This window comes from Bombyx mori, chromosome 16 (genome assembly GCF_030269925.1).
Source record: "Bombyx mori chromosome 16, ASM3026992v2".
NCBI classification, from domain to species: Eukaryota; Metazoa; Arthropoda; class Insecta; order Lepidoptera; family Bombycidae; genus Bombyx; species Bombyx mori.
Window position 1 is genome coordinate 9,303,882 of NC_085122.1, and position 25,518 is coordinate 9,329,399.

At 35.8% G+C, this 25,518-nt stretch overlaps 1 protein-coding gene across 5 annotated transcripts in view; it reads right to left on the bottom strand.

The window, feature by feature from the left end:
• Nucleotides 1–25,518, bottom strand: part of LOC101745193 (unconventional myosin-XVIIIa) — a 302,806-nt gene that overhangs the window by 194,104 nt on the left and 83,184 nt on the right. For 2 of the 5 annotated variants that reach the window (XM_038016604.2, XM_062673019.1), the window contains exon 2: nt 13,409–14,477. The exons of 1 other annotated variant lie outside the window; for it this stretch is intronic. In XM_038016604.2, the coding sequence (XP_037872532.1) occupies nt 13,409–14,377 (969 nt within the window). In that variant the 5' untranslated portion in view covers nt 14,378–14,477. Of the gene's footprint in view, nt 1–13,408; nt 14,540–25,518 lie in introns of all 5 variants that reach the window. 2 more of the 5 variants (XM_062673020.1, XM_038016605.2) reach the window with 2 other exon arrangements.

Here is a 25,518-nt window from a genome sequence, read left to right on the forward strand (position 1 = left end):
ATTGCCTCAATCGATAAATAAAAGGCCTAAACTTTTGTATAAAATAAACTTAAAAGAAATAAAAGGTATCCGTCCAACGGGGGACACATCAAAAGAAAAATAAAATTGTTATTTTTATTTAATTCCGAGCATTTTCATATTTATCTACCTTTTAAACCTTCTCTGGAATTCCACAAATAATTCAAGACCAAAATTAGCCAAATGAGTTCAGCCATTCTCGAGTTTTAGCAAGACTAACGAACAGCAATTCATTTTTATATATATATAGATAGATGAGTATCTGTAAACGCCATTGAGCTCGGAGGCAATTAAAAACAAAAAACAAAATAGCACCCTGTATATTTATTTTACACATTACTTCGCACATAGCAAATACTATTTATTCATAATGTTCAGGAAACGAAACCGGTATATTATACGTATGAACAATATCCAAATTTGATAGCTTCTAAGCTTTGACATTTTTTATAATGCCAAAACGGCTATAGAAAATTATTTTATTTCCCGAGAACGCTTGCTGGACTTTAAATGTCACGAATGGAGTACATAATAATAATTGCGATTCTAGTTTTTCTTAATGTCATCATAACAATATTACCAAGACCTATATAAAGAAAATCAGAGACAAAATGGTATGTATTAATTACAAAGACATTACTTATTTAGTGGATGGGGATAAAATCAATTACCGAATAAAACCGAAATTCTAATTCGAAGGCTGAAAGGCTTTGGTTGATGCTACATTTTCGCATTTCACAGGAGTGCCATTCAAAGTAAAAAATTTGGAAAAAAATATTACGAGATGCTGTTGTTGACAATGAACTACATGTCTTAAGTAAACTGTTTGAAATAATTTTATTCGAAAATGGCGAATAGAAAATTTTAATTATGAAAAAACCAACGAAACTTTGTTTTCCAATAGTTTTCGGACGCGACTCAGGGAACCGTATTACTTCTACAAAAAACATCAATAAAGTCGCTTCAGAATTGCCGGAATAATCCCATAGCATTCACACACCAGTAACTTTACACGTTAAGCTGACGTCACTCATCATCATCATCATTCTCCTGCCCTTCTCCCAGTCACCTGGGGTCGGCGCAACATGTTTTCTCCTTCCATACTCCTCTATCATATACAATTTCATCGCTCACTCCCCTCTTACACATATCGTCTTTCACGCAATCCATCCATTTCTTCTTAGGTCTACTCTCTTCCTCTTTACACGTTAAACCGGCTTTTTTGATTTCGCACATACATATAATGAGCAATACTGACTTCTAATCTTTTGATAAATATCAGAGCTTAACGATATGTTAATTAAATAGCCCGAACATTTTATTATAAATCCAAGAACCCCAATCCCAACATAATGCAAAACAGATTTTTAAAATTCGATTCGATGCAACAAATAAACAAATCTTAAAGAGAATTTCAATCATATGTTTATCATCGGCTTAGAATCGACAGTCGTATCATTTTTATAGGTAAATACTGTATTATATGACGGGCGTAGGTTTATTTCGGTTGTAATTTTGTATTGTAAATATCTCACAATTATTTTGAGAGCATTCGGTATTTAAAATGATGAGACCTGTTTTGAAAATTTGTCGAGAAGATTGTATTAGAAAGGTTTTTTTTATTTTATTGCTTAGATGGTTGGACGAGCTCACAGCCCACCTGATGTTAAGTGGTTACTGGAGCCCATAGACATCTACAACGTAAATGCGCCACCCACCTTGAGATATAAGTTGTAAGGTCTCAGTATAGTTACAACGGCTGCCCCACCCTTCAAACCGAAACGAATTACTGCTTCACGGCAGAAATAGGCAGGGCGGTGGTTCTACCACCAGTAAGGTTTCCGTGATTCGTTAAAAATCAAAATATACGGATCAGCGATTGTGGTGACATATTAGCAGGAAGACGAGCGATCCACGCAAAATTCGTCAAGAGTTTTAATCGATTCAACTGTCATCAACCGTCTGCCATCCCCATCCCATAGGCAGTAAGCAGACCCTATTTTCTCTTGACAAAATTAAAAGAGTAGATTTAAAAAAAAAATTTTTTTTGGGATTTTATGACCTGGTAACTAAGACCTTTAAGGTCAAGTCTTATTTTAATTTATATTATTTTTATAAAAAATTATAATATGACGTGAAATGAAATGAGATGAGACGATATGGTATGAAATATATAATCTCAGTAAAACTGTGGTCATTTACTGAGACTTTTTTAGTGGATTTTTTTGGAAGATCCCGAGAAGTTACGTTCAGCGGTTTTGTTTGATTTTCCCACATTTGTACACTTTCACAGATACTAAACAGTTAATAAACCACCGTTATTACCCATTTAAACCCGAAGAAACACTAAATAGACAAAATAAAACAAATCAAACAACTTCACTCCTCACGTTGCCGCCAAAAAGTTCAAGATATTAAAATGATGCTTCGTAAGTGATGCTCTTGTTCGCCTTTTATTCTATTACGTTGAAGCTTTATAGTAGGTTTTCTAAAGGAGGAGGTTTTAGCGAGTCCTACACATATTACCTAAAACAGATTTTAAGCCTTAATCTCTTATATATTAAGTTCACATATGCTTTACAGTTTTCGTAATAGCATACTACGCAGGTCTCATTTTTTTGTCCTACCTATTCTAGTAACCTCGAGGGTTTATTCTAGATTCACCGAGCTTGTAGGTGAGCTCACGGGACTCAAGCCGTGAGATTTGCTAACACTGGCCTAGCAAGAGCAGTGCTTCGCAGAATCTACCACCGGATCGGAAACGCGACCCACTGAGAAGATCCGGCGAGAAAATGTTATTTAGGGCGTCAGTTTTTCTTAGTACCAACTTTAAAGTTTTTTTTTTGTCAACACAAACAGCGTACGCTAATTGGAGCACGTGTGGTTTTAGCAAGTGTTTTTGAAACAATTAATAGTAGCCACAGTAGTTACGTGGTAGTGCCCAGAAAGTATTTTTTTTTTAAATAATTAACTTTATCTATACTAATATATTAATCCACAGTGGTTTTTACGGATGTTCCGTTATAACTACTGAACCATGCATCCGATTGACTTGAAACTTGGTATCCATGTAGAAAATACATGTACTTAATGGATCGGCTAATATTTATATGAGTGTTGGACTCCCTAATAATAATAACAATAAGTAATAATGTTAATTTTAAATGCCCAGCGAAGCGGGCGTGTACGGCTAGTTGATTTATAAAAAGATATCCAAAAACACGAAGTGGCTCTTTTTTTTTAATACTTAAAGTTATACGATTCCTAGTTCGAAAAACTTATAAAATAAATAGCAACCAATTAATAACACCTTAGATCTTCAAAAAAACTCCGTTGAAGCACACAAAAAATTAACACTTTTTGTATTCCGTACGTTTTCAATTAACTAATCCGATTGAAGAAAAACATTAAATTGATTTTTATAAATCCATTAGATTCAATTTTATTCTAATTAAAACGTGTACGGAAATGTTCATATTTTTTTGTACAGGCAATGAAGAATTTAACAACACAACATAGATATAATGTAGATAGATATAAACATAGTGAAGTATTCTTTGTAAACAACAATGAAATAAACGTAAACCTTTATTTTTTATTATTAACAGATTTGACTTTAAATCGCAATAATACCTTAGTCGTCCACGAAAAATCTAAAGCTTTTGAAACGTCGGAAATTATAAAATGAAAAATTATAAATGAGTGCCAAAGCCCTAAAAACATGTCATTTCGGATCCTCCCGAACCACTAACGGTGCTTTTAGGTACTTCAAGCTCCGGTCGCCTTTCTCGTCGAACCCGTCGTTTACGCCAAAGGGTTCGGCGAGTAAACTAATCCATAGCACAGCTCATATAGAAGCAATATAGAACGTTAAAACAAAAAAAGTCTAAAGGAATTACATTTCCAGTCTATTTACAAGTCATTCGATATAACGACTGTAAGAGAAATGTCTCATTAAGAGCCCGATCGACTGATATCCGCCTATGCATGTTACAACCTTCGAGCCGTGTCTGATGTACGCGACAATTAACAATGATACTTATCTATTAATGTTTAAAGTATATTACATAATGAGTTCTCTTGAAATGCAGCGCGTTGGATGATGCTTATTGGATGGACGAACCCAAGTTCGGCTCAACAATGTTATATTCATACTAATTATGCTCCACCCAAAATGGTACCGCCAGAGCCACAGCCCGCCGAGTTTCACATCGAATCTTCTCAGTGGGCTGCGATTGCGGTCCTGTAGTAGAAGCTCTTGCACAGCGACTGCAGGACAGGAGCCGAACCTCATGTTAGGCTTCCGCGCTTACGGGGCACGCGAGTATCTGCTCTTACAGCGCTCAGGCACCGGTTGGCAAACCTTCCCCTCCTGGCTGTGTTCTCCCGAAGGATGGGGCTATGTAAGCGATAAGGTCTGTGCAAACAATTCCGTCCCAAAAAAAGCAGAACAATACCGAATCAATAATGTAGACCTGGTCTAATTTATTGTTCTTATCATGCTTATTTTACACAATTTGATAATTATTATAATTTTGTATGTACTGATTGTACATACCATACGTACGTAGCCGTATTGGAAAAGAACAAATCGAGTTTCTAGGCAATTCTTCTCAGTGGCAAAACTGTATTCTGAATTGGTGATAAAGTTATAAAAATTCGAAAACACCTGTTGTGAAAGCCTAGTTGGATAAACAAAATCATAATTTAGATAGATGGCTATATAAATATTTTACATGTAGTTTGCTAAGTTTTTTTTTGTTACATTCACGGATGTCGGTACATTGCGTAGTACGTATTAAACGTAATGCATTTATTAGAAGCATCTTTTCTAGAGTATTATACAAAAGAATGCTTAATACTACAATACTTGTATTCATATCACTCATTACCTTCGATTTTCATGTTTTAGTTTTCGATAATCAAACACCTATTTACCTGCAAAAGAAAAAAAAAAGTTTAAGACATATAATATAGGACATCCCATAAATCGAAAAATCTCTTCTGGCACTACAACCTGACGTAATCTTTGTGAAAACATATTAAGTAACAGAACTCAACACCAGAGGAACTGAATTTATGGTAATCGAGTTATCTACATGCACGAATACACATCTAAAGAGATGCCGACGCGAGATAACACCAACGCCTATTTTGATGACACTGAAGGACTTTGGCAAACTAATGAAAATACTTAAAATACGAATTATAAAAAAAAACGATTGTAGTGTGGTAGTACACAACTAAAAATGTTTTAGGGATTTTTTTGGTACATTATTTAATTATTATTTAAAGCTATATTTAAATTTCGATTTTTGATTTAATTTTTTTTTTATTGCCCATGTAGGTAGACGAGCATACGGCCTCACATGATGGTGAGTGGTTACCGTCGCTCATGGACTTCAGCAACGCCAGGGGCAAAGCCAAGACGCTGCCTATCGTTAAGGCTCTCCACAAGCCTCGTTTGAAGAAGAATATGTCATAGCGCTCGGGAAACACCGTGGAGGAGAGCTTATTCCAGGGCCAGATGGTACGTGGCAAAAAAGATCTCTGGAAACGCACTGTTGATGAACGCAGTAGCTCCAGGTAGTATGGATGAACTCTACGTTCAACGTTCGGATGAGTGTTCTTAATCTTGTCTAGTTCCGCACCCATAGCCCAGAAGGAAACCATACGTTCAATGTGGAACTTAAATAAAATAATATGTATTTATTTAAAATTTAATTTGCAAGTGTATTGGATCTGTCCCTGTAGACACATTCACAATTCCGTCATCCACAGTAATATTTAATCGAAGTCCTCAGAAGTTTATCTACCGAGCCACCCCGCAAACTGGTACGTGCGAGTGCCCAGCGGCAGACAATGAGCAGGTTCGCGGTAACTATCCGTGCGAACTTACGATACATCCTGCCCAGTAAACGCATGATAGTTAACTTTTTTTTATTGCTTGGATGGGTGGACGAGCTCACAGCCCACCTGGTATTAAGCGGTTACTGGAGCCCATAGACATCCACAACGTAAATGCGCCACCCACCTTGTGATATAAGTTCTAAGATCTCAAGTATAGTTACAACGGCAACCCCACCCTTTCAAACCGAAACGCATTACTGCTTTACGGCAGAGATAGGCGGGGTGGTGGTACCTACCCGTGCGGACTCACAAGAGGTCCTACCACCAGTAATTACGCAAATTATAATTTTGCGGGTTTGATTTTTATTACACGATGTTATTCCTTCACCGTGGAAGTCAATCGTGAACATTTGTTAAGTACGTATTTCATTAGAAAAATTGGTACCCTCCTGCGAGATTCGAACACCGGTGCATCATTAGATACGAATGCACCGGACGTCTTATCCTTTAGGCCACGACGACTTCATATCTACTATCATAGACTATCATAGGCAGGGTTACCTACCCGTTACTGGTGGTAGGACCTCTTGTGTGTCCACACAAGAGGTCCTACCACCAGTAACTCTCAAGAATGCCCTCACAGCTCACATAATCTAATAAATAAACTTTTAGTTACAAACAATCCATTTGCATATCGCAAAGTCATTTCGAACGTGTAACAAACACAATTTACATCCAACGTACGTAAGAATTACACAACGCGATTTGTCGTGTGGGTGATTTGTTATTACTAACATTAATAAGTAACCTTCGTTTTTACATAATGTTAATTTTTATGTGAAAATTGCTTCGAACGCAGAACTCAGCTGACGGCTTTTATGAAATATATATCGACGCTTGAAAGGCAAACGTGACTAAGCGACAATAACTGCTTTGCACATAAATGATAGGCAATAACCATATTCGATGCGCAAAAAAAATATATTTCTAGGTCTATTCAAATCATTTCAATCCTACAGCTACTAGCTAGATTCTACTACAGCTAGATACGTTAAAATAATTTTGTTTTCAGGTATTTCAACTTTAAATTAGTCTACTGTAAAGTTCACGCATTGTCGCTTAGTCACGTTTGCCTTTCAAGCGTCGATATATAGGTATATATATACTTTGTCTACATATTTGTGTTTATTTCTTTCAGTTCCTCACCTTGGAACATGGAAGCCTAATGACAGTAGTGGGCGCAAAATATCAAGATGCATCTGGTTTTAAGCCAATACCGGAACGGGAAGTCGTCCTGGTTCAAAGGATAAGAAGTCCGGTGAATTCCTATCTAGCAATGCAATGGTGTTCGAATCCCGCAGCGGGGTACCAATTTTTCTAACGAAATATGTACCTACTTAACAATACTACCACCCTGCTTATTTCTGCCATAAAGCAGAAATAAGTTTCGGTTTGAAGGGTGGGCAGCCGTTGTACTGTAAAAACTAAGACTTAACTCACGTCTCACGATCAATGGTGGCATCTACATTGTGGATGTCTATAGGCTCCGATAACCACGTAACACCAGGTAGGCCGTGAGCTCGTACACCCATCTCTCCTCTCTGTCTCCACTTTATCCCACTAGGTGGGGTCGGCACAGCGTATTTTTTACTCAATTCTCTTATCAGCCGTCATCTCAACGCTCACTCCTCTTTCTTTCATATCGTCATTCACACACTCCATCCATGTCTTCTTCGGTCGACCTCTTCCCCTTTTCCCTTTTGAACGCATCAAAGAAAATTAGAACCTTGGTTCATTTCCATGAAATCAGTTTTACTACTAAGAATATGCCTTTTTAAATTGACGTATTCGCATCAATTTTACAATTCGAATATAAAAAGTTAAACACTCGTAAACAAATTTATCACCTCGTTTTATAGATAAACCTACTAATTTAAAATACAACTATATTCTAGTTAACAAAATGAAGAAATAATTTCTTGCCAAATAGCGCCGACGAACACTCGATTTCACGCCATAAAATAAAGCGTGATGTTTTTATATACATTTTAGTCGTCGTGGCCTAAAGGATAAGACGTCCGGTGCATTCGTGTGTATCGATGCACCGGTGTTCGAATCCCGCTGGCGGGTACCAATTTTTCTAATGAAATACGTACTCAACAAATGTTCACGATTAACTTCCACGGTGAAGGAATAACATCGTGTAATAAAATGAAACCCGCAAAATTATAATTTGCGTAATAACTGGTGGTAGGACCTCTTGTGAGTCCGCACGGGTAGGTACCACCACCCCGCCTATTTCCACCGTGAAGCAATAATGCGTTTCGGTTCGAAGGGTGGGGTAGCCGTTGTAACTATACTGAGACCTTAGAACTTATATCTCGAGGTGGGTGGCGCATTTACATTGTAGATGTCTATGGGCTCCAGCAACCACTTAACACCAGGTGGGCTGTGAGCTCGTCCATCCATCTAAGCAATAAAAAAAAGCGTGATGTTTATATATATGTACATTCATTATATAGTTATATTATATACATTTTTTTCTCATATCTATGTAATTAATTTCAAATCTATATCATATCCCGAAACGTAACGTAAAACAGCGGTAATTAACTTCAAATGCAAGATTAGAAATTGACCCATTACTTTTTTTTTTCTAGCTAAGCTGATAGCCTTGAGAGGTTATTTCAGCGGAACCTAACTAGTAGGTGAGCTCACGGGGCTCAAACCTGACGACGTTGCTAACACGAACCCTAGCAAGAGCCGTGCTTCGCAGAATCTACCACCGGATTGGAAACGCGACCCACTGAGAAGATCCGGCGAAAAACTCAGTGGGCTGTGTCTGAGGGCCCATTACTTGAGTCACTGAACTGGACAAATACGATTTTTTAATTAGATTTTCCCAGAATTCTAAACGAATTGATGAAAAGCTTCACTTAATAGCGTTAGACGTAATTATTAAGTGAGCAATATTGTACGTAGATAGCGTGGACATGACAATGTCAATGCCACCTTCCATATTGAGGTATGAGATTCAAGTCTCAATTTCAGTGAATCGCCCCTACCCCACCCTTCAAATCGATAAGTATGTATACCTTCTTTGCGACAGGTCCTACCATTACGTAATTACTGGTGGTAGGACCTCTTGTGAATCCGCGCGGGTAGGTACCACCACCCTGCCTATTTCTGCCGTGAAGCAGTAATGCATTTCGGTTTAAAAGGGCAGCCGTTGTACTGTAAAAACTAAGACTTTGAACTTGTGTCTCACGATGAAAGGCAGAATTGACTAGGCTAATGTTTATGTCCTCAGGTGACCACAAGCACCACGTGGGTCGTAAGCTCGTGCGCAAATCTTAGCAATAAATAATATCAATCATGACATCCTATTTCATGTGATTGAATCGAGTTTGAAGTCAAATAACAATGTAAATTCAAAACATAACAATTCCATATTCACGCCGCACTTATTAATAGCAGGTTTAACGTGTAAACTTACAATAGAACAGCTAAATGTCTTTAAATATTACAAAACCTAATGCTAACCGGCGACAGAAGCAAAACCGCAAATATGTTGTAAGTTTGTAATAGTTTGTATACAAAATGCAAGAGTACTTGTTTAAATTTCAATTCTAGAAATAATTACGTGTGCACGTAGATTTACGTACGTACGCATTTTTTTTGAGAAAATAAATACAGTGGAGTTTGACGAGTCTTGAACCTGCGAATTCTCAGAAGAGTTGCACTCCTACACCACATAGCCACAAGCCCAATCACTATGGTTAACCATGCATGAGATTAAATAAAAATAATGATAAGTAAAAAAAAAACTGCAATCAATAATAGCAGTAATTACATTCAATAAAATCTTCTACTATTTTTAAAAATTATTTTTTTCAAAAACCCTTCCTCGAGTGAAGGCCTTCTTTATTACGTAATATTACTGCACTAATAATATATAAGACTTAATTTCCATTACTCACCCCGGCCACGTGGTCATTTATTTTCAAGTTTTTTGTCGGTAAGTGTAATTTTTTTAGACACGAGCTAAACTGAACAGTTCTGTGGGTGCCTAAACTTATAAAGTGTAGGTGACAAATTATACGGGAGATTAGCAATTGAATTTAAAGACGTTACGAAACATGCATTGTCTGTTCGCAGCCAAGTATTTGTAGCAATTAATATACACATTAAAAATGCACATATGATAAATGGATTTATGTTGATCGTGAATAATTGAATGATTGGATGCATCGAAAATATTTGGTTCACATGTTCTGTTTGATACTGATGTATTTATAAATAAGTCAAGACCAAACAGTTCAGTGCCTTTTTCTCGTTTGTCACTTTCTGTTTCCGAAATAAAATAGATGTGTGGTGTCTTGGGACACCGGATAGGAAGGAAGTTCCTTATTATAAACATATTAATTTTAAGTTCTATTCGAGGTATAAAGAAAATAATTATTCGGGTATACATTTTTTATTATGTTTTTTTATTGATAAAAAAAAAACTACTTCACAAAGTTATCAACTTTATTTTATTCACAATGAATTATAAAAAATATATAATAATAATATACAAAGAAACAGCTATCTATGAATAATAATAATAACCATCATCACGTAGGCTATACATTAGACACCGTATAGCCATCATACTAAGACTGTATATAAATAATAAAAATCTTACGTTACGGACGTTTTTTCCCGGTTAGGGTGGGTACCCCTCCGCATCGACCCATAAGGAATTTCGTTCCAAAAATAAGTAAAAAATACATAAAATGAATCTAAATCTTGAGATGACGTTGGTAATATGGATGATCATTGCACGAAAACTAGCTTTAACTAAATACTCTAATACAGAAAAAAAAAAAATTTGACTGATTAGCTCGACATACTTATGCTAAAAATAAATTGGATTTTCTAAAGTCCTCGTAGGCTCGATTATTTAATCGTAAGGTCGTAAATAAAGTTTCAAAATTTTAACCATCATTAATCTCAACAATTAGTTTAAAAAAAAAACTCCAAAAATGTAACTGTAGAAACAATTAATTTTAGCCCACGCTCTTTTATAAGTTTTCCCGAAGCGTTGGCACAGTTTGTACATACATAATAAATACGTGATCTACAATTCATATGCACGTCTCGAAGTCGGTTTATTATGTAAGCGAGGCTTGTAACAAATCAACATTAGACGATTTGCATTTGTCGTCCTTGTTTGTCGTTTTTATCATTGTTGTTGTAAAGGTGATATTTGTGTGTTCTAATGTTTCTAGTTAATCACATTCGAATGTATTATTAAAAGGATTCATTGTGAATGTTTTGTTGTATTTTAGTCGCTATAGTGGCTCTTTCACAATACAAGCAGTGCGATTATGGAATTCTCTCCCTCAATCTATTCGTGCTAGTTCCTCTCTAGAATTTTTTAAGAGTCAAATTAAGAAACATTTCCTGTCACTTTAATTGTGTATTTAAGTTATAGTTTTGTGTATGTTTATTTATATGTATTTTTCATTTTATATTACATTTTTTTTCTAAGCTTAATTTAACTGTCATGCTTTAATACCTTTTATATTGTACACCTTTCCCCTCTTATACATCGTATTTCTCTCTGCTAATGGTTTGCTGGAAGAAAACTCATGAATGAGTTAAGCTCGCCTTTGTACATAGTATTTAGACATTCTTTAAATCTGTTTTTATTGTAGTTTCTTTTTGTGTACAATAAGTATAAATAAATAAATATTTTATCGGACCTGTCTAATCACGAAAAACTATAAACTGTAAACCATAATGTAGCCCTTAGAAAAACCGTGTCCAGTGTCTTATAGAATAAAAAAAGGTAGATAATTTGACCGTTAATCATTATTTTAATCGCATCATTAGGTATATTAATAATGGTAGGATCTGTCGTAAAGAAGATATACATGCTTATCGATTTGAAGGGGGGGGGTAGGGGTGATGCACCGAAATTGAAACTTGGACCTCGTGCCTCAATATGGAAGGTGGCATTGACATTGTGATGTCCAGTCATTTGGTAATGATTTTTTTTTTATTGCCTAGGTGTGTGGACGAGCTCACAGCCCACCTGGTGTTAAGTGGTTACTGGAACCCATAGACATCTACAATGTAAATGCGCCACACACCTTGAGATATAAGTTCTAAGGTCTCAGTATAGTTACAACGGCTGCCCCACCCTTCAAACCGAAACGCATTACTGCTTCACGGCAGAAATAGGCTGGGTGGTGGTACCTACTCCTGCAGACTCACATTGCGTGTTTTGTCGTAATTTGGGCGGTATTTAACCTCAGGGTCTTTATTGAATAGAACAACAGGTGCGTCGGCTGCGGAAGCTGCTTAGTAACACGCAAGAGCGTTTCCAGCAGTTAGCCAGTTCCGACGCATCGTGCTTTCTGGCTACTCAATGGCATACTAGCCATGCTCTTAATATATTTTATGATTATATGAAGCGACTTGAAACATTTGTTAAAACCTACAAAATCTACCATATGAATGCCTTATAAGCGTTTTGGTTGATATGTAGATTTAAAAAAATACTGTCATAAAAAAAGAGCATGCCAAAACGATTTCGGAGTATAGATAGATATTTGATGTCAACTTATTTAACTTTGTAATGTCGAAATTTTGGGGTTCAATTCCTTTCATTTTCTCTATAGAAACTTTTTATTTTATTAAATTTTGTAATTTTTTATGGAGATCGATCAAGGCAAAGTAAAATATGCTTTCTTATTTCAGAGAAAATAGCCAAAATGCTATACGGTCATAGTCAAAATTATAAATTGTTATTATTTTTGTCTAAATCTTACACTAATAACGAATATAATTATTGAATGAATAAAAATCACACACAAACCGACAGCAAAAAGGTTATCTGACTTCAACAGGTAGCCTAGGCAACACATCTTAAAAATTCAAACACACTTCTGTTACTTTATAAAGTAGATATAGATAATTTCGTAACTGACCTTGGCTAATAATTAATCTTGGACAAAATATAAAGACATTTTTAACTAGTAACCTATGAAATATTATATAATACCTTGCCTGACCTCTAAGCATTATTATGAAAATAATTGAAAATATAATTTCCTAACTTAGCTATATTTTCAATCATAACTATGATCTTGGTATTCTCAATATGAACATTGGTTTACAGACTGTTATCTCCTTTAACGAAAAAGTGCTTTAGGTAATCTTTCTAGAGCACTCAATGTGGATCAACTTTCTATGGTATTTTAGCTTCCCAGCAAACTAAGGTGGAGCTCAAATGAGTGGTCTAGATAAGATATGACTCAAAGATTGCAAACATAAGTGACCAGAATGCCGTTTTAAGTCATAAAACCGTCATGTGACGGTAAACATCGTTGAAACTATGATCGCGTGACTGCCTAACAATGGTAGCATATAAGCCGTGCACGGACAACCGATAGCGAGGCGGTGCAGCAATCATTGGCTACCAAATACGATTGAGATATCAAAGAGCAATCGTGGCCCGAGGCGAGGATTTGATCGACGTGGAACTTACCTCGAGTACGGGCGGCGGATGGTGCTGTGAAGACAGTTCGCTCCATGGCCGCAATAACGCGCGTTCAGTATCGGCGCCAACCGTAGCGAAACTCACGCCACACCTCCTCCAAAGCGAAAGTTCGTACAGTTTACGCCACGGTACTCCATCGTTTTTTGTGGTTTTCTTTCGGATACTTCCTCGAAGCGATGGTGTACGGATAAAAGACTCGGGCGGTATACCGTTCTTACTTGCTCCTTTCCAAGGTGGTTTTACTCCATTGGCTTTTCCATTTGATGCACTACTTCCAGTAGAGCCCTTGCGTTGTAACATTGACTTATTTTGTGTAGGAGTCTTCTTCTTATCATCGAACAACATTGAATTGCCGAGTTCTTCGTCATGATTGGCACAATCTGACTTGACCTGTTCTATAGTAACGACGCCTGATTTTCGTTCTCTATAGCTGGATCTTGATGGTGTTCTCACAAAGGTTTGTTTAGTTTTGTCACCATCGACTTCATCCTGTACAACAGGATCATCAGCATACCGCATCCGAGCCGTTTTCATCAGGGATGTTTTAGTATTTTGTGCGAAAAGACGTTCGCATGGATCCATTGCCTTATTGGGATCTACTTTTGATTTAAAATTCTCCGAATCAGTATCACTGTGTCCTTCATACGAGCTTGTACTGTTGCTAAAGCTCTTTGTGAATCCTCCATCGTTGGGTTTACTTAAATCTTGTTGATTTCGATCTGCTTCTTTGATTTCAATGATGCAATCTCCACGAAAGGACTTTTTAGATTGCAAACTAGTATTCGAGTCAGACTTTGCGAGTGGATTGTGTTTATGATCTACACACCCATTGGCATGGGCTTTACCTATACAGTGTTTGTGGATTTTGGCCAGCGCGGCCAAGGTCTTGTTCCCATTTGGCGATACTTCGTCGCCGCATCGTAACGACTGTTCGAATGAGCCTTGAACGTGAAACATTCTTCGTCTATTCTTTGACGTTGGTATATAGAACGAACGTTGTGTTTGGCATTTTCAGAGATAAAAATTAAATTGATCAAGTCTTCGAAATGTCACAGAGCTGCGTAAGACACCTTGTTAACTTTAGTTATGATACGATGCAGATCGGCGCGATAAAAACGACTGTTAACGAGATATTATCTGTAGTAAGGTTTATTTATTGATTTAGAAGCCGATGACTTTTTGAAATGTAACTAGTAAATCTGTAGATAAACAAATGCCAAGACATCGATCACTATCACTTTATTCAGTTATATGTATGTGTTGTATCCACTATATTGACTATGTATAGTGAACTCGCGATAAAAAAATACTTTATTAAGTATGCTCAATTTGTGAAGGACTTGTTGGCGCAGTGAAATCCTGAACTATAATAGTACCGTTTAAAATGTTGTTTAGACGAGGCAATAAATGACCCAGACTCAAATGAAATTACGAAATAAATCGACATAGTTTTTGATCGTAAATCAATTTTAAAGTAATTAATCATAAATTGCTAACATTTTTGTCTCAACAAAAGTAAAAGCTGTTAAAGACAAGTTTGCATACATAATTTAAGATTCGATTTTTATGAGCGTTAAAATCGTTGTGACTAACACGGCCCACGCTGCGTTTCTTGTTAAAGATATGAATGCATTAATATTGTATCCGCTATTTAAACAAATCTCACAAGTGTGAGATGCAACATACAGAAAACTTGTTTTAACGATAGCAATCTGAAGCGATCTCTCTGTTATTATTAGATATTGCAAATTTATTAATTATAACTTATTAGATATAAATAAATAGAGGCAGGTTTTACTTTTAATACTACTTTTGAGTGAGTTATTTTAAGTTCACATTCACTGGAATGTAAATTAATGTTATAGTTAAGTTCTTAAGATAGATAGGATACGAAATGAGGTCAAGATGAGAACGAATTTTCTGATTAGTGGATAGAATTTAATCACAAGATCCTCTGTCTTATGGTCGACTGTTTTGTTAGCCAATGTTATGAAAGGACATCAAAAGTAGACTTCACCTTCTTCTATAATCTCTAGTACCTTCTTTGCCAGTAATTTTGAAGTGATAGAACCTGCAACTTAAATTAAATCCTAATCCTAAACGATTTAATATCAAATCAACATTGTTTCTAGTAAAATGTTTTTTTATTACCTTGAAAGGCTAGAATAAGTCTAGCCAATGCTTTATACCCAAAACATGTAAATTCAAAGCTAACTAACTATATAATAAGCGTTTTATGTCGAAAGAAGCACTGGAAATTTTAATATCGTAACTCGAAATGTCAATATTTGGATGCGCATTATCTTACAGAACACGCGATCGATCGTGGGAAAGGAGTCTAGTTTTATTTATCAAATTAATACTTGATTTAGCGGTTATAATAATAATTTTGGCTTTGTCAATCCGTTCAAATTTGTATGCACATAATTTGCGCATTTGTTATTTACACATTTAATATAAACAAAATACAACTCGTACATTTTACACACAGATTAATGTTCGAGTGCCAATTTTGTCTTCTAAACAGTGTGCATCCATATGAGTAAATACTTGCATCGAAGTTTCTGGTTGTTAAAAGACAAATAGATGAAGGACTTAAGGATTGAGTACATTTCACAGATACCAGAATAAGTGATATCATAAACGTCCCCGAAAACAAAGCCATAGCATTAGCTGAGAATGAGTCCTGACACGAAATTTAAAATAATTGACTAAAAAAACATTTTTAACGGGTTCTTACTAAGTTAGCTTTTTATGAATAAAATCATGTTCTAAAAATTCTCACTTATAAGGGCCGTTTTTGAAAATCTTTAGGTCAACCTTTACTCTATGTATTCAGCGACGATTATAAAAATATACGGCATTTATTAACTTCTACTAAACAGCTTTATCTTTTTTAACGGAATCGGATTATTATCTATGACACACAAGAGGAGCCTCAGTGATAAGAGATGCGAGTTTGTAATTCTGACCTCGAGTTCACTCTTCCCTATTTTCTTTATTATTATCATTTTTATAATGGACGTAGTCAGACGAACGAGCACACGACCCATCTAGTGTTAAGCCTATAGAGGCCACCACGTGAATGTCGATAAATTGATATTTAGACTAGGTTACTCGAGGTTACTAGGTACTCGAAACCGGTCTCATCTATATATTAGGTAATACATGAAGCAAAAACTTTGTACTCTTTTTTACGAAAATTGCACGGACGGAGGAATATGAAATTTCACACACTTATAGAGAAGGAATGCAGTATGTTATTTTTTTTAAATAATGCATAAAAATTATATAAAATCAATAAGTTTAATGCCAAACTTTTCTTATTGCTTAAAATATGTGGTCAAATTGATAATATATTAAATACTGTTTGTCTTTATTCATATTTGTCTATAGTGTAATCTTGGCGAAATCTGTGATATAGAAGTGTAATAGTCTTTGACAATAGAACGGTAATAATGTTCAAATTTATAATTTCAATTAATTATAGTCGAATTTCGACTACGGGGGGACCACTAGTCATTATAATGACGTGAACGTAAATAGGCTAAGCACACATTAGTTGGCCAACGCCCGATGCAAATTCGGATCGTCTAGCGACACAGATCCTACTTATACAATAATATTGAAATGGTCATTGCATAAGAACAGTGTAGACTACGCACGTACGTGATCACAGAGAAATGACAATGACGATTGGCGGTAGTTTTTTGACTTTACAGATTTTTTAAGCGGTAGGCAGCGGTTTGGCTCTGCCCCTGGCATTGCTGAATTCCATGGGCGACGGTAACCACTCACCATCAGGTGGGCTGTATGCTCGTCAGCCTACAAGGGCAATGAAAAAAAATTCTGGAATCTGAATTGTTCGAAATTGTACCAATTGTCCGAATGCAAAAACTGTTCTTCACATAGGAGAATCGTCTTTTAGGAGACAATGGTAGGCAGCGACTTGACTGTACCCCTGAAATTTCTAACGTCATGAGCGACGGTAACCACTTACCATTAGGTGGGCCGCGTGCTCGTCTGCCTACAAAAGGCAATAAAAAAAACACAAAAAAAATCTGTTATTCTACATTAACGAAGGAAACCATAAGCAATTATATTACTAAATTGATATTAAAATCACGAATCGCATCACAACTATTGCGTTGCTTACGTAAACTTTCTTTTCTTCTTTTTCTAAGAAAATGACGAAAACTGCCTTTGAATGGGGGCCATAAACGTTGTGTAGATGTAATCTTCGAGCTCCCAAGCCGTGTGTAGGACGACTGTTAATTTGTATAATGCAATGCCGTTCAAGTAATTTACGTAAATGATGAATGGAATATCCATCTGTAAAATTTTCTTCACGTAATCGGCTGTCGAATTATGATTTTAGAAATTTAAACGGAATATTCTTCGATAGATTTCGTATTTGTATACCAAATATTTAGGTACCTGTTACATCTCTGTTTACTGAATGGATTATGATTTTTACTAAAAAAATTAATGAAAAATCTTATCTATCTATTTTGTACTAGAGGTCCCGCAGTAGTCGAAATTCGACTATAATTAATTGGAATTGTAAGTTTGTACACTATTATGATTGTATTTTATACTTCTATAATCACAAATTTCGCCAAGACTACATACACTCTTTCACTTCATCAACGAGGCTTAACTGGAAGAGAATGCCTGCATGGCGTCAAGTTCGCCTTTGTACAATATTTTTGTGCAATAAAGAATTTTCATTCATTAATTTCATTCAATAAGGTTTTCTTTACTTTAATTCTTAGGCATCAAAATGTTCATATTTATGACGTGACGAAAACTAAAAATATTATTGAAAGATGATGGTGGGACATCGTGGGACGCGTCAGGTCTGCCCCCTCCAAGTACTACATGACGATCACGACCACTCTCTCAAGAGTGAGACGATTGAGAAGAAGAAGAAGAAGAAATATTATATAAATACTATTATAATATATAATTAAATACTATTATTGTTACTGGTGGTAGAACCTCTTGTGAGTCCACACGAGTAGATACCACCACTCCTATTTCTGCCGTGAAGCAATAATGCGTTTCGGTTTGAAGGGTGGGGCAGCCGTTGTAACTAACTATACTGAGACCTTAGAACTTATATCTCAAGGTGGGTGGCACATTTACGTCGTAGATGTCTGTGGGCTCCAGTGACCAGTTAACACCAGGGAGAGCCCATCCACCCATCTAAGCAATAAAAAAAACATATTATGTTATTGAATCCATCTGCCCAACGACGCGATGTATTGAAAAAAAAATGCCTCATCCCTAAAACCGCACTATCCATTTTCACACAATCGGATCGCCAATTCAAGAAACATGATATCATTAATTCGAGCGTAACTAAAGAATTCGATACTAAATTTCATAATAACAGAATCACACATACAAGATCAAGGTGAATGACAGCGTTATTTCTGTGCTCGGTTGCATAACGAGGACCGCTAGATAAGATTAATTAGCACTTTATCATGGACGTAATGACTAAAGTAAATACAGTTTATCTTCAACGTTTTATAATAGCTTTACTGCATGTGAAGGCAAAGGGTTTTATGACTAGAGAAGCCTTCCCGCGCAACCAGTAAATATAATGTTCTGTTTTCGAAATTTACAATCTAATAAGGTTAATCGAATAAGGAGACTCTTGAAAAATTAGGTTTAAACAATTAACTTAAGCAGGTTGAGAAGCAAGATATTTATACTCAACGTTTCCCTTTGCCTTGCTAAAGGGCTGAGACCTCTTGATCAGTTTTTACTGGTGGTAGGACCTCTTGAGAGTCCGCGCAGGTAGGTACCACCACCCTGCAGAAATACTGCCGTGAAGCAGTAATGCGTTTCGGTTTGAAGGATGGGGCAGCCGTTGTAACTATACTTGAGACCTTAGAACTTATATCTCAAGGTGGGTGGCGCATTTACGTTGTAGTGTGTATGGGCTCCAGTAACCACTTAAAACCAGGTGGGCTGTGAGCTCGTCCACCCATCTAAGCAATAAATTTTTTTATAAAAAACGCATAATACATATAATGTACTACGCGAAAAATTTGTATCATTTTCCTTAAAAACTGCTTTCGAAATTTATAGATCAAATACGACAGGAACAGTACACAAAATGTCAAACTGTTCACAATAATATAAAATAAAAAAACTATACCAGTCTTGATTTCTAAAACACAACCTCGTAAAAGAATGTGCAAAAATACAAATACCTATAGATGCGGAAAATCTTTTTAAATTACTCATAGACAAATCTATCTACAAATCCAGAGATCCTTGAAACAATCACGGATACAAAGACAGGCTGTATAATTTATTCATATTAGGTATAAGTAGAGCGTTGGCGCCGACTCATGACATTTTTTATTCTCCTAATTTATTCAACGAGCGTTTGGAATACACATTCGCGGCAAAATTCGAAGAACTATTCCAATATTTTAATCTAGGCTCGTAAAATTTATTAGCGTTGCATAAAAATAATAATGCTTGAATTGGATTTTAATGTTCATTGGGACGAGAGTTGATCATTAAATAATTGCGATGATAAGCTATTGTCAGTTTAGATTGGAGTTTTTTAAGTGAAACTTCTTTAGGCGCATGAGGGTAAAATTTTTACAAAACGTCACGTAGGTATGCAACGGAAGTGACATCAAACTACTATTGAAATTAAGTACTTGTCAAATGTTAGTAGTAGTAGCAGTAGTTGTTGTATTCTTCCAACTGGAAAGGCAAATGTATCATACCATACAGCCTAATATTTTATAATTTTTTTGTGAAAAATGTTAATAGGAATTGAAATGAAATGAAAAGAATTTGGAACATTAATCAAATAGCATGAAATTAAATTAGTCAATTCAATTGGCAAAATATTAGTCATTTACAGTTTAGAAATCTAAACATAATGTCAACATTGAGGTTTGAGATTGACATTTTACAGACTTTTGGCGGGAACATTTCCTTTCTCCCTTTTCATCCTTTTTCCCTTCCTCTAAGTCTCGGAAATCTAAAGTTTTAGATTTGTATAAATATAAGCAAGACTTATAAATTAGTTCGCCAAAAAAGTTTCACTTCTGACATTTGTACTTTGTACGCACGCACTTTTTTTTTAAATTCGTGATAGCGATCATAAAGTGTAGCATTTATTTAAGAGCGAAACGTAAAAAATATTTGCTAGTCACATTCAGAGGATAAGGTACGTTCTCAATATTACTGCACTAACAGGTCATAGTTTTCAAACCTTTTTTTTTCTTTTCCTACCTATGCTGATAGCCCTGGGAGGCTATTTCAGCTTCGCCCTAACATGTAGGTGAGCTCAAGGGGTCAAACCGGAGTGTTGCTAACACTGACCCTAGCAAGAGCAGTGCTTCGCAGAATCTACCACCGGATCGGAAACGCGACCCACTGAGAAGATCCGGCGAGAAACTCAGTGGGCTGTATCTGTGGGTTAATTCGCTCGTCGAGCCCTTCGTCGCAAGCGAGATCAAACCTGATCATGTTGCACAATACTCATAGGTGTCTTTCGGTACATGCCCATAATTGTTTTCGCTGTTAGTCAAATGAGACGCTAATGAACATCGCTCAAGCCGGTGACTTCTATACCTATCTAAAACACGTGTAGCGGATCGACAAAAAAAACCCAATCCATAAATTTAGACACTAAATCAAATAAGCACGCGACGTAATATGCGTTATAAAAACAGGTATTATAAATGTTAATATTAATTTAATGCGTACTTAGACTATTTTGATCGTTTGCAATCAACCGGTCGACACAGCCGGTGCTTATATAATAAATATGTGAATTCCAAAAATCACAATTTGAATAATATTGTATATCTAAATCATTTGCAGGATACATCTGATGTGAATGTATTTTACTCGTATATAGCAATGAAGTAGGAAACCTATGGAAATGAAACGTCAACCAAAATTTCGTGCCACTGTGACGTCATCTGGCCACAAAACATGGCAGCTTTAGTGCTGTACAAAAGATTTCAATGTTATCAGGTTTTATCGATAAACGTTCTTGGCTCATTTTATTTTAAATATTGTTGAGTATTATTTATTTGTAGAATTTATACTTTAATGGGAAGTAAGTAGGTATATTGTTATGTGCAAATATGATATGATTTAGATGGGTGAAATCTAAGACAAGTTCGTCCTTCGAATTTGCCAAGTAAACGATATGATGATTTTTAAAAGTTGCTACACTGATTTTACAAAGTTGTCGTTTGTCGCAAAACATAAAGATATGGCGTAGTTCAAAGCCATCAGCCCATTTCTAGCATGCTAAATGTTATCGTATTTTGAGTACGTGTTTTTCTTAGACTATAACAATCTATTTCTAATTGTTTTGCTGACTCTAAAGTCCCCCAAGGAAGGTGCGCCGCACCATTTGAATCACTTTCGCTTGAGAGTGATTCAAATTTTAAACTTATCAAGGGACCGCGTGAAAAAAAAAACACCTACAGAACATTTATTCATTAATTACAAACGTCATTCCTTGTGACTTCCTCTCTAAAATCACTTAATTATTAAATATTTAACAAATTTACAATAGTGTTTTACTCACTGCGGAATAAAACTATTTTAGTTAAATAGTTCCGAAGAGATTTTGTCGGTAGCCTTTTTCCCGAAATATCTAAACAGAATGTCTAAATATGTTTTGATGACATATTTTAAAGTGGTATTTATGATTAGTGTCATGATCAATAGATTCCGACCGAAAAATGGATTTTTCGGATGAAGGCTCCATAATGAATTTAAATACATATAGATAATAGTTTTAGGGCATTGACTTTCTTGAGATCCTATAAAATACGTTTTAATTATTATTTTTGTATGTTTTAAGCATGATAAATTATGAAATTTTATATAATCAATCATATTAAATCGATATCAAAGTCAATAAATAATGTACAACCCAAAACAGACGGCCGAACTGACGTGACAATGACATTTGGCGCGCTAAACATGGCGGATTTTCGGCCTCATTAGACGGAGACGGAGATATTTACGTATATTCATGTTTCATTTTATGTACGCACTGAAATACTGTTATTTGTTTTCCTGCGAGTTAAAGTGCTGAGTAAGAACGAGATAGATATATGTTTATGTATGTGCCTTCAAAATGGGTGCTATTTATATAAGCAATTGTACGTATAGAACAATATGTCGTGTCCCTACTATATAGGTCTATGGTATATAGTTATGTTGTGACATTGAAAAACTGCCATTGAGAATGATTTGAATCTTGAAAATGTCTTTAAGGTAATTAAAGATGTCCCAACATTTCTTCATGACAGCATGATAACCTCATAGACAGCTATCCCTCCACAAAAAAAAAAGTGCGTGCGTACAAAGTACACATGTCAGAAGTGAAACTTTTTTGACGAACTAATTTATAAGTCTTGCTTATATTTATACTAATCTAAAAATTTTGATTTCCGAGACTTAGAGGAAGAGAAAAAGGAAGATATGTTCCTGCCAAAAGTCTGTCAAATGTCAATCTCAAACCTCAGTGTTGACAGTCGCATTATGTTTAGATTTCTAAATTGTAAATGACTAATATTTTGCCAATTGAATTGACTAATTTAATTTCATGCTATTTGATTAATGTTCCAAATTCTTTTCATTTCATTTCAATTCCTATTAATATTTTTCACAAAAAATTTATAAAATATTAGGTCGTATGGTATGACACATTTGCCTTTCCAGTTGGAAAAATACAACAACTACTACTACTGACATTTGACAAGTACTTAATTTCAATAGTAGTTTCATGTCACTTCCGTTGCATACCTACGTGACGTTCTGTAAAAATTTTACCCTCATGCGCCTAAAGAAGTTTCACTTCAAAAATGTTCGTTTTTTTTAATTAAAAAGACTTTTAATCGTGCTACAATTACAAAAATAGAATATAAGAACACGAACTGTCGTTGTTCGAACGGTTTCATTAATTCGAAGCGGGAAAGTCTATTTTTGATTGGTACATGAATATAAAAATCGTTGACCTGTCACACCATTGTAGAAATGAAGAAGACGGAAGCATAAAATACGTGACAGCGGCTCTGCCCTTCGCACCGGAAAACATTAACGTCAACACGGGCAGGGGACGAAAAGGGCAGAACGTATGCTTAGATTACAGAGTATCGCTTTAAGTCGACCTTAAAGAATATTCAAACATTTTAGCCCTTCCGTTAATGAAAAAAATCGAATTTTGTGATTGCTTAATGTTAAACGAGTAACTAATACTAAAATAAGTAACAACAAAACGTAAAATAAAGTAATAAAAAACTAAGTAACTAAAAAATAAAAATCAAACCCGCAAAATTATAATTTACGTAATTACTGGTAGTAGGACCTCTTGAGAGTCAGCGCGGGTAGGTACCACCACCCTGCCTATTTCTGCCGTGAAGCAGTAATGTGTTTCGGTTTGAAGGGTGGGAGCAGCCGTTGTAACTATACTTGAGAACCTTAGAACTTATATTTCAAGGTGGGTGGCGCATTTACCTTGTAGATGTCTATAGGCTCCAGTAACCACTTAACACCAGGTGGGCTGTGAGCTCGTCCACCCATCTAAGCTAAAAAAAATACAAATAAAAAAATAAAAAAAAAAACTAGTAGACGTTAGGTTTTTATAATTCTCAACAGATCCATAATCTATGAAGGTTAGCGGAGCATCCAGACTTTACAATGTGGACAGTGACACCAACTTTGAGACATAAGGTCGGGGTCTCAATAGTATTTTACAACGATCGTCTCGAACTTCGAACCAGCACGCGTAACTGCTACAAAAGTCCAAATACCCCCATTCTAATCAAATTACGTTCTATTTACTATAAATAATTATCTTTATGAATGAGCGTTTTTTTCTAGCGTCATAAGCACACGGCTTCTGTAACGTAACCTTTATAACTAATCTCGACTAAATACTAAATAATATTCAATGCAATATGATGCGTAGATACTAAAATTTTGAGGACATTTATTATGTTTCTAGTAGTTTTAAGTGTACGCTTTCGTCAGTCTACTTACTCTATTAGGGGAATAGGACGGGCGTCTTTTGTTTTTGTTTTTTTTTTTTGCTGAAAATAGACAGAGGACCAGAGAATCTACTCAATTTATATCACACAAGCAATCAATATTTCAATGAGAATTAACAAAAATGAATTTGGTAGCAGACGCGCGAAAGGTCCACCCCCGTGGCATGCGAACAGTACCGTTCATAAATACAAGTTTACTTTGGGATTTCCGCACGATAATGAGACAGTCAAATTATAAATAAACGCATATCAAATGAAAGTGTTTTTGGTAGCTTAGATGGGTTGACCAGCTCACAGCCCACCTGGTGTTAAGTGGTTACTGTAGCCCATAGACATCTACAACGTAAATGCGCCACCCACCTTGAGATATTAGTTCTAAGATCTCAGTATAGTTACAACGGCTGCCCCACCCTTCAAACCGAAACGCATTAGTGCTTCACGGCAGAAATAGACAGGGCGGTGGTACCTACCCGTGCGGACTCACAAGAGGTGCTACCAAATGTTTATTTTACAACAAATTAATATGATTTCACAATTATTCCACTACATATTATTATGTCTTTTAAAATAAAATATACTTTAATCTTCGGGTGTGTTTACTGGAAATAGCGATGAATGATATAAACGGGACATCGATTCGGCGAACTATCAAAAATAAAGTATTGGCGATTTTTTTTAAACCAACTTTTCCTTTTTTTCTTTTCAGATAACCTTTAGTGGTTCGAGGAATTTCTAAATTACTTCTAATAACGTTTGTTCTTTTTATCATTGTAGAACTGGGGACGAATTTACGACAACTGTTGTTGTTGCTTAGGCCGTTATAACAATAGGTGATTTATAGTGGGACAATAAATTTTCATATGAAATTTATAAAGGGCGTCCTTGTTTGCTATCGGAATCTGGCCTTTATTAATTTCAGGAAATGTGTCTGACCTCTAGGCCTCAGCTGAGAGGGGAGAGGTTTGCTAACAACCAAGACACCGCAGCCACCACCGGGGCATATGCGCGTCCTACTGACAAGAAACAGTGAAAAACTGA